Genomic DNA, 10231 nt, shown 5'->3' with positions numbered 1-10231 from the left:
ATTTCTGTGCTTGATACACTCCCCCAGCACTCCAACTTGTTTCGAAACGTTTTTTTAAAAGTCTGGATCCCTGTTTCGTAACAGGGATCCTATTCATTTTATTGGGCAATTCAGAAAGGTTAAAGAAAGAGCCCGCCCACGCGCCAACCGACGAGCGAGACCCACTTGCCATCTTGATTGTCTGTGCTGCGTCAAGTTTGGCTTCGCTGCAGCTCGTTACTCTTGAGATAGTGAAGTTTTGGTGTGTCTGTTTATGGCATTTCAGTGATGGATATTATATAAACGGTGGATATAATGCTGGATTTGGATATCATTTGAAACTGATAGATAGCGTGGTCCCAGTGCTAAAAGATGCCGGACATGAACTGAACGCAGTAAATGATACTATGTCATATGTATGTGTTTTGTTGGCAATCGGCGCGTACGTGCATAATTGTGATCTCTTGCTGTTATGTGCTCATGCTGTAGTTCCGTCCCACTGCCAGCCTCCAGCAGCTTGTGTTTTTCCGGAAATAATCGTACAGCTGTATCTATCTTTTATAAATGTGATCTAACTAAACAGTCTTTGAAGATACGATGTATGCAATACAACTGTATAGGTACTCAAGATTAAAATGAGATTGGCAGAAACTGCATGTGATACCTGATCTTTAAATTAGCTGTCCAGTCCAATCAAATCCAGTAGTTACTGTTCCATTCTTCCTAACAGCCTCTTTGCAAAGCCTGCATTACGCTGTGATAAAAATATCTGATCTGAAATATAACACTTTTAGGATCATGGATTTTTTAATTATATTTTACTCTTATCAATAAGTTTTTCTTAGGAATATGAATTATCCTACTTCCTCCATAACACTACACAGTCACCGGATAGGCCAGGTTTCTGATCATCAAATAGGTGTTAATGTCTAAATGTGGATGGTCGTGTTTGAGTGTCAAACTCCTGAGTTTATAGATCACTTTGCAAGATGTTAACACTGGTCCAGAGGCACCTCTGCTTACATTTTTCTAAATCTTACATTTATAATTAAATCTTAAAGATATTAGTTTACCATTTTGATTTGGTTGTAAATGATCTGTTGGTTGTATTCTGTTCAAACATTTGTGTAGTTTAAAAAATGAAACAGGTAGTTCACTGGACCAACATTGCACCAGCATTGTTAATGCTTTCCAAAGTGGTCTATATTCTGAAAGTTACCTTATTTCCATAGTACAAATAGCTTATAAATAAAAAAAATCTTTACCATACGGAGTAAACCCAAGAGTACCCAAGAACAAAGGACTATTTGTTGTCACATTAATGCTAAACAGTATTTACAATACTTAGTATTTAATGCTAAACTTACATCACATGACAGCAGTTTGAAGTTAGCTGCATTATGCTATTACTATCTAACCTGCTTATAACATTCCTCTGTTGTCTGATATCAGTCACAAAATGAGACCTAATCAGTTTCAACAAATGAAATTTCCTAAATCATCTCCTTGTTATTCGTAAACATTTACTCAGTAACTTTTAATCAACGTCACTGAGTGCAGCTGTGACACGTCAGAGGGGACCTAGCATTTCCGGCTGAGACTGGTTTCTCCCAAGGTTTTTTTCTCCATTTATTTATCATTGGAGTTTGGGTTCCTCACCACAGGGCCATGTTGGCTTGCACACTGGCAGACTGCTATATTAGATTAGCTTAAAGGTTCGGTAAATTCCGTTAACGTTGTTTTAATAGAATTATCTTGCTTGTTCTATAATCACCATGCCCTGTCTGTGTTTTCTGTTTTTCTTATTTTCTCCTGTAAAGCTGCTTTGGAACAATGCACATTGTGAAAAGCGCTATATAAATAAAATTGAACTGAAGTAAACAAGCGAAATCCACACTTGGAATGAAAAAGCTTTATTACCCACAGCTTTTTACAGTGTACAGGTATAGTGCATTAAGCTTAAATGTGTAAACTACTTAGCAACTTCACTGGGGGAACAAGTAGTGTACTCACCATTGCAACTTATACTTACATAAATTATTAAATATATCATTTGGCAAGGGTATATAAACAGGCAAAAAATAGAGATGTCAATGTGTATCATTTGCCCAGTACACTATGAGACACAATGGAGGAATACTGCATAAGTAACAAAATATTCATCTGTTTAGTATGGCATGAACCCTGCATTGTATATGCAGCCTCAGATAACACAAAATATCAATAGATCATTCGTGAAGGATAGGAATGTACACAAAAATAAAGTGAATAGTTACACAAGGGCGGACCATCTATAGCAAGAGCACAGATGCATATACAATTCCACCGAGATCGAGGCAGCGTTGATGGTTACGACATTTGTAGCGCCAACTCACGTTATTCATCCTACTAACCTTCCAAGAACACATTTTCTTGGTTTTAAGTACTTCTTCCACATTACGGTTTTGGCGATATTTACTTCTACCATATTGGAAAATGACCAACAGTGTATGGCAGGTTTTAAAAACGTTTCAAAGAATGTAAACAAATACCATGTAAGTCTTGATCCAAATATATTTGGCAGCGTTGATGTTACTTAACCACATGGATACAGAAATGTGTTTCATGGACGACTCATGGGCCGTGGGAGCATATATGGTGTTGGCCGAATATAAACTATGCATAAGAGAATAAATCAGTACTGACAATAACATGAAGAGAACATCCATGCACACACAAAGATAAATACACAATCATGGACTGAAAGCGCATCATACATATTGCAGTGCAAGGACAAGGTACAGCGATCTTTCCATGGTACGAATGCCTTCATTTAAGGTTTATCTTCTTATCGAGCTAATTTATAACCTGATCAGTATTTGAGCACAACAAATCTAAGATGATTCATGAAAATAAAAGGAAAAGTTCACCTGAAAATAACTCGCCCTCATGTTCCAAACCTGTATGTTGCTATTTTTCGGTGGAACAGGTACATTTTTAAAATTCCAGATGTGGATGTGGGTCAGATACAAGCCTCAGTTGAGGCATAATCAGTTAATACTTAAATTTCAGTCTGTTCCATACAAAGAGCACAGACTGTATGACTTCAGAAAACATGGGGTAAAGCACAAGAGATGTATAGACTGTTTAATGACACTTTAGTGGTGTTTTTGGAGCATGATGAGCAGTATGAATAGCCATTGTGTGAAAAGAGTCACGTAAATATTATTTTAATGTCAGAAAAAAACAACAGCATACGGGTTTGGATCAGTAAAAGCATGCAGTTCAGTAAACTTTAATTTTGTGTGCGAAACTGATATGGGAAAATACTGAAAGGGCATTTATCCTTTAGGGCCTGGCTGTAAGTACCTACTAGTATTTGATGATTTATTGTTTAGGAATTGTTTTAATACACACTGACACTGTTGGGCTCTAGTAAAAAATTTAGGGAATGGCCTGTGTAACCGTTCCTCAGTTAAGTGCAATATTAAAGTATAGTGCAAACTAAATGACAGGCAGTGAGTAAAGTACAACATTCAGTGTGGAAGAGACTTTTGATCAGTCCCTCATGTAGTGTCCCTGCTAGGTGACGATAATATTATTGATTATACTGCATGTGTTTTCTCATCAGTTCATCACAGTAACCTTCAATGTGTGGATAATGCCAGGAGGCAGTCAGAAAATTAAATGTCACCTTCTAGACAAGGTTCAATGCTTTTGAATATCTACTATGAGTTTCCTCATTTGGCGAATGCAAGTTTACGTGTTTAGCAGCTTTAAGTAAATTTATGGTTCTCTGTAACTTGGCAACAAAAACCATTCAGTCTTTAGTGAACTACATCTGTTGTTGTTTTAGTGTTTAGTGTCAACAGTTCACTTTACGTTCTGTACAGTAAAATCATATTTACATGGATACCAAATAACTGAAAACCAATATGAATTCCTATGGCTACAGTATATATATTATTTTATTAATCATGAATTATGATTTGAAAAAAAATTATGATAATATCTGTTGATGGGTTCTTAACAGCAACTATTTTAAGTGACTCTTTAATTACCGTGAGGTAAATCAATGGAACTATATTTTTACATCGTTATGACTGGTATCCATGTGCTGTTGCCAAAATGTGCTGCACTATGTAAGTAAAGATGACAATTAAATAATTATCATAATTACCCCTGACTGTAATTGTCTTTCTTATGTATAATGCAATACCCTCCAGTGGCCTGGAACTGTGCTGGATTGCTTGGCTGGTCCCTTTAACAAGTGGAAACATCACCACAAAGGAGAGGTATGAAGATGACATAAGCTTCCCTGCAGCAATGGGGATTCCCTAACATGAAACCAACTCATAACATTTCATTTGTGTTATAATACATTGGGAAGGGGAAAATCAGAACATGTAGGTATCAGTGATGCCGCTCAAAACGTGTGATATGCAGTCTAATCTTCAAGAAAATACGACAACAAAAAGAGAGGTCAAAGCAAGCAAAAAGTACTTATGGTCACAGCATGCAATACACACACTTGGACAAATGGCTCTTAGATTACTTCAGTTGTTTCTATGGCACCCCCTGGGTGGCCACGGGTGCACAAGCAATACCCAACACATAAACACATTCAACTGGTTATGCCTCTAATTTGGCAGATACATTGCAGATCACTCTAAAGTGACAGGAAACTTCATCTTTTAATGGCTAATCGTTGTCAGCAACGTGTGATCGTGATTTAAGCCTGTTCTAGAAGCCACTCGAAAAGGTTCTTATGGCCTCTAGCCACGTGATCTTCTTCACCGTGATGTTCTTCAAAGTACCTCAGCAGAGCCTGCAGGAGATCCCCGACCCTGAACTTTCTCTCCCTCAGTCTTTGTGCTACAGCTGGCAGCTGGGAAAAACAAACATAAAATCAGGCCAAAATCATCCTGACAGATATTGGTAGGAATTAGAATCAGATTTTCACTACACGATCGTAACGGCATTAAAGCTACTATCACAATAACTGTTGATATTTTCTATAAATAAATAATGCTATCAGTCCAATTCATCTTTCATTTTGTTTATTTTGTGTGTATGTTGACACCACATACTAGCACATATTTTTTTTAACGTTATTATTAAATGTTAAGTATCAAAACATTATCAATAATCACTGTTACTGCTATCACAAGGTAGAATGTTTAAAGCAATAAATAAATCATACTTTCAATTGGCCTTGACAGTTGAACTTTTTGTTAAATGACAAGGCTATAATATGTAATATATGCCAATTTAAGTGAATTCAGATGGCAATAATAGTGTGATCAATTATGACTGCAAAAAATCCTCACCTGCTGGAGCTCCAGAGCTGAGCAATGGCTGAGCTGCATTAAAGGTAGCTCAGCAATAGAGACGGCTATCCACTGGAGCACCGCTGTCAGCTGGGGATCCAGACCCCGGCCCCACACATCTGTACTCGCCACCAGCAGAGCTCTTTCTGCTTGCCCTGCTTCCCTCTCCACTCGCACAGATCCTGCGTGAAGAAAACACACGATTAAATTCTTACAGTACACACTCACACCACAATAACAGCAAACAGCCTACTTCAGCAAACCAGTTTCCCACGCTCGCTCTGGTAATTGGGCCAGATACAGAACTGAGCCTGAACTCATCTGTTGACCCACATGGAGCCAGACTGAGAGTCAGGGCACTCAGGGACATCAATAAATAGCAATGTGGCTTTGACGAGGCCGTATTACAGGTGCCCAGCCAAGTAAGACCACTTGAAATGTGATGAGTGACAGCACAACAATAAGGGTTGAAATTAGTCTAACAGTTGAGTTTTTATCAACAGACCACACACTGTTGATTCAGGCAATATACAGTATAAAGAACAGATACTTTAAAATTTCATTTACTACCTGAAGCCTCCCTGGCCTCTGCCTCCTTCTCTTCAGTGTAGTCACTGAAAGAAAAAATTTCACAGGTTGAAGAGAATGTTACTGTTAGACTCAATGACCTGCAAACCACATGCAGAAGAAGTCCCAAGCAAGAGTACACTGGTGCGGGGCGGGGGTGGGTTGGTGCTGGGGGGGTTGGTTGATGCACGGGCTCCCAGCATTCTAATTCTTATACAGACCAACTCTATTGCAGCTACAGTATTTGACATTTCCAATTGAATTACTTTGTAGTAACTAATAGTTACGATAACATTAAATATGCAGTGATCTCTATGTTTTTACGATGAAATAGTGCACAAAATATTTTTTTAAATAAGAACCACCACATTCAAAATATTCCATACAGGAAATAGTTATATTGAAACAATTTATTACGTGAGTTTTTAATCTATTCATTGAAACCGATTTACATATATTGGTATACATGCTCTCATTGCATGTTGAGATCAAGAAGAATGACAAAACATATTTAGTAAATGCCTGGGGAGCGGTATTTTCCTGCACAACCTTAAATATATTTTTTCTGTGTCTGATGTAATAAATTATCTCTTTTGCCATTGTGAAGAGTGAGTCATGTTGCACTCATATATGATCAATTATGTCTTATGAGAATTAGGGGCTGGGGTATCCTTGATTCACTCAAGCAGGCAGCATACAGCAAGAACAGATCATCACAAAACAAAAACTTAATGAAACACTTCCTACACCTCTAGTTCTACCAACACGCACACAAATATTTGACTGACTAATTTCACTAGCGTTAAGTATAAAATGGAGAACAACAAATGGGACTTTGTTCCATAGTGGTGTCTAAAAGCTAATAACTGACATAGTCAACACAGACACATTTCAGTACTTGCTGATAAAATCTGCATGACATCATGCAATAATTAGAGCGAGTCCATGTTTTGTCTCCTTCCATAGACCAACCTGTCTGATGGAGAGAATGACAAATGTTCTTCATAAACCTCCCCTTCTAAACCCAGACTGCTCCAGCTACTGCTGTTTCCATTACTGCTAGGGAAAGAAGAAAAGGGAGATACTACAAAAATCATTTCACTGAATAATTATTAAATGTACCTTAAGACAATACTCTGAAAATGAGATTGGTAAGGAAGGGTGATGCAGATGAAGTACATATTGTATTGATTGATAAATACTTAGTGTTTTGTATGTGGGTGTGTCTGCAGAGACACACCCACATAGAGAAGCATTTTGCGGCAGAAGTCAACAGAAGCACGTAAGTGTAATTGATTAATATCGTCTTATTGAGTTTAAACGCAATGTAGCAGCTTTGTTTACTACCGCTGTGTCACGTGTCGAAGTCGCGTTTGTTCTCGTGCTGGTTTCGCTTGTTATTGTGAGATTTTGAAGGCGTGTCCTGCTGAATTAAATTGCGTGATTAAAACGGGTATTTAAGAGCGATTAATCCTAATCACGTGAAGACCAAAGAGCGTAAAGACCATCGACTCTACCTGTGCGACTCCACCGAGCAAGGACACCGACAAGGCACTTGCGTATTACGTTTTTGCACTTCGATTATTGCACTTTATTTATTCTCTTCTTGTCATTTGTTTTGTATATTCCTTGTTTCCCCGCTTTTGACCATGGATTTTCAAATTTCTACTGTCACTACAACTCGTAAATCTCCTGTATCACGTAGAAAGCAATGCAATGCTAATAATCTGTGCACTCTTTCAGCAGCCACAACTACCTCAATTACATTTACCATTGGTTTATGGGACTGGCAATCTGCTGTAAACAAAGCAGATTTCATCACAGCTATTGCTAAACATTCTGGTCTTTCTCTTTTAGCACTTACTGAAACCTGGATCAAGCCAGAGGACAGTGCCACACCGGCTGCCCTCTCCAATAACTACACTTTCTCCCACAGCCCACGCATATCAGGGAGGGGTGGAGGAACAGGTCTACTTATCCCTAACGACTGGAAATTCAAACAGCTGGCACCCTCATTTGACAACATTTCATTCGAGTCACATGCTGTTACTGTAATCCACCCTGTTAAAACTCATGTTGTAGTTATCTATCGTCCCCCAGGTCAGCTTGGGCATTTCTTTGAGGAGTTGGATACACTTCTGTCATCCTTCCCCGAGGATGGTACTCCTCTGGTGGTACTTGGAGACTTCAATATCCACCTTGAAAAGCCGCAGGCTGCCGACTTCAACAACTTGACTGCATCGTTTGACCTCAAGCGAGTTCCCACTTCAGCAACTCATAAGTCTGGTAATCAACTAGATCTTATCTACACACGATAATTTCCTCATCACTCTTGATCTCAACACTACACATGCCTCCCCACTGGTCACATTCCGACGCAACCTATGTACACTTTCTCCCTCCCGCTTATCCTCTGCTGTCTCCGCCACACTCCCTCCCTCTGAACAGCTCTCTCTCTTGGATACTAACAGTGCCACCGACACTCTTTGCTCCACACTTACCTCGTGCTTAGACAGCTTATGCCCCCTTACATCCAGGCCATCTCGTGCATCCCCTCTGCCCCCTGGTTATCTGATGTTCTCCGTGAGCATCGCGCCACGCTCAGGTCTGCTGAGAGAAAGTGGCACAAATCTGAAGAACCCGCTGACCTCGGTCTCTATCAGTCTCTCCTCTCTTCTTCCTCTGCTGATGTCTCCTTTGTGAAAACTCAGTACTACCATGCTAAAATCAACAACTAGCTTAACTCTCGTACTCTCTTTAAGACCTTCTCTGCTCTTCTTTGCCCGCCTTGCCCCTCACCTGCATCGGACTTAACAGCTGATGATTTTTCATCTCTCTTCGTAAAGAAAACTACCACCATCAGCAGTCAGTTCTCTGCGCCGCCACCTCTTGATCACGCCCAATCCCCCGGAACATGCTCGCTCCCCTCTTTCTCCCTCCTATCTGAAGATGATGTTTCCAAGGTCATGTCTTCCAACCACCCAACGACCTGCCCGCTAGATCCCATCCCCACTCATCTCCTCCAGGCCATCTCTCCATTGGTTGTTCCCACTCTGACCCACATTATCAACTCGTCTCTCACCACTGGCACATTTCCCGCAGTCTTCAAAGAAGCCCGTATTACCCAGCTACTGAAGAAACACACTCTTAATCCTGCACTGTTAGATAACTACAGACCGGTATCTCTCCTCCCCTTCATTGCCAAAACTCATGAGCATGTTGTATGTAACCAGCTCTCCTCCTTTCTCACACAGAACAACCTCCTGGACAGCAACCAGTCAGGTTTCAAGAGCGGTCATTCCAGTGAGACTGCGCTGCTCTCTGTCATTGAAGCCCTGAGACTGGCAAGAGCTGCCTCGAACATATCTGTACTCATCCTACTGGATCTATCTGCCGACTTTGACACCGTTAACCACCACATATTCCTGTCGACCCTCAAGGCTATGGGCGTCTCGGGAATGGTGCTACAATGGTTCAGGTGTTACCTCTCAGGTAGGTCATTTAGAGTATCCTGGAGAGGTGAGGTCTCTGAGTCCCAACACCTCAATAGAGGGGTGCCTCAGGGCTCAGTGCTTGGGCCGTTGCTCTTTTCTGTATACATGACATCCCTTGGCTCTGTCATTCGGAAACATGGCTTTTCCTATCACTGCTATACGGATGATACACAACTCCACCTGTCATTTCAGCCTGACGATCAGACTGCATTTCAGCATGCCTGAGCGACATTTCACTCTGGAAGAAGGACCATCACTTGCAGCTGTACCTTGCAAAAACAGAACTGCTTGTAATCCCGTCCCACCCTAGGATCCATCACAACTTCTCCATTCAACCGGGCTTATCAACCATCACATCTTCCAGAACGGCCAGAAACCTGGGAGTGGTGGTCGATGATCAGCTAAACTTCACAGATCAGGTTGCCAGCACCACTCGGTCCTGTAGATTCATCCTCTACAATATCAGGAAAATTAGACCTTTTCTATCTGAGCATGCTATACAAGTGCTAGTCCAGGCCCTTGTTCGGTCCAGACTGGACTATTGCAATGAGCTATTAGCTGGACTTCCTGCTTGCACAACAAAACCTCTACAGATGATCCAGAATGCAGCAGCAAGAGTGGTCTTCAATGAACCGAAGAGAGCAAACGTCACCCCTCTCTTCATTAAGTTACATTTGCTCCCTAAAGTCGCTCGCATCAAATTCAAGACTCTGCTCCTGGCCTACAAGACCACCACTGGTTTGGCACCCCCCATCTTCACTCACTAATGCAGACTTATGTACCCGCCACATCCTTACGCTCTGCAAATGAACGACGTCTTGTAGTGCCATTCCAAAAAGGTAAAAAAAATCGCTCTCACAAACTTTCTCTGGATCGGTTCCA

General features: G+C 40.7%; 1 protein-coding gene across 6 annotated transcripts in view; it reads right to left on the bottom strand.

Moving 5' to 3' along the window:
- Nucleotides 1-1876: 1876 nt before the first annotated feature.
- The window catches only part of akap11 (A kinase (PRKA) anchor protein 11), a 31274-nt gene continuing 22919 nt past the window's right edge, over nucleotides 1877-10231 (bottom strand). For 3 of the 6 annotated variants that reach the window (XM_057335524.1, XM_057335526.1, XM_057335528.1), the window contains 4 exons: nucleotides 6828-6914; nucleotides 5859-5902; nucleotides 5289-5470; nucleotides 1877-4846 (listed from right to left, as the gene is read on the bottom strand). In XM_057335524.1, coding sequence (XP_057191507.1) covers nucleotides 4691-4846; nucleotides 5289-5470; nucleotides 5859-5902; nucleotides 6828-6914 — 469 coding nt within the window. In that variant the 3' untranslated portion in view covers nucleotides 1877-4690. The remainder of the gene's footprint in view (nucleotides 4847-5288; nucleotides 5471-5858; nucleotides 5903-6827; nucleotides 6915-10231) is intronic. The other 3 variants (XM_057335525.1, XM_057335529.1, XM_057335527.1) reach the window with 2 other exon arrangements.

Source organism: Triplophysa rosa, linkage group LG6 (assembly GCF_024868665.1).
Source record: "Triplophysa rosa linkage group LG6, Trosa_1v2, whole genome shotgun sequence".
NCBI classification, from domain to species: domain Eukaryota; kingdom Metazoa; phylum Chordata; class Actinopteri; order Cypriniformes; family Nemacheilidae; genus Triplophysa; species Triplophysa rosa.
The sequence above is the reverse complement of the archived record's forward strand: the minus strand, read 5'-3'. Positions and strand labels throughout refer to the sequence as shown.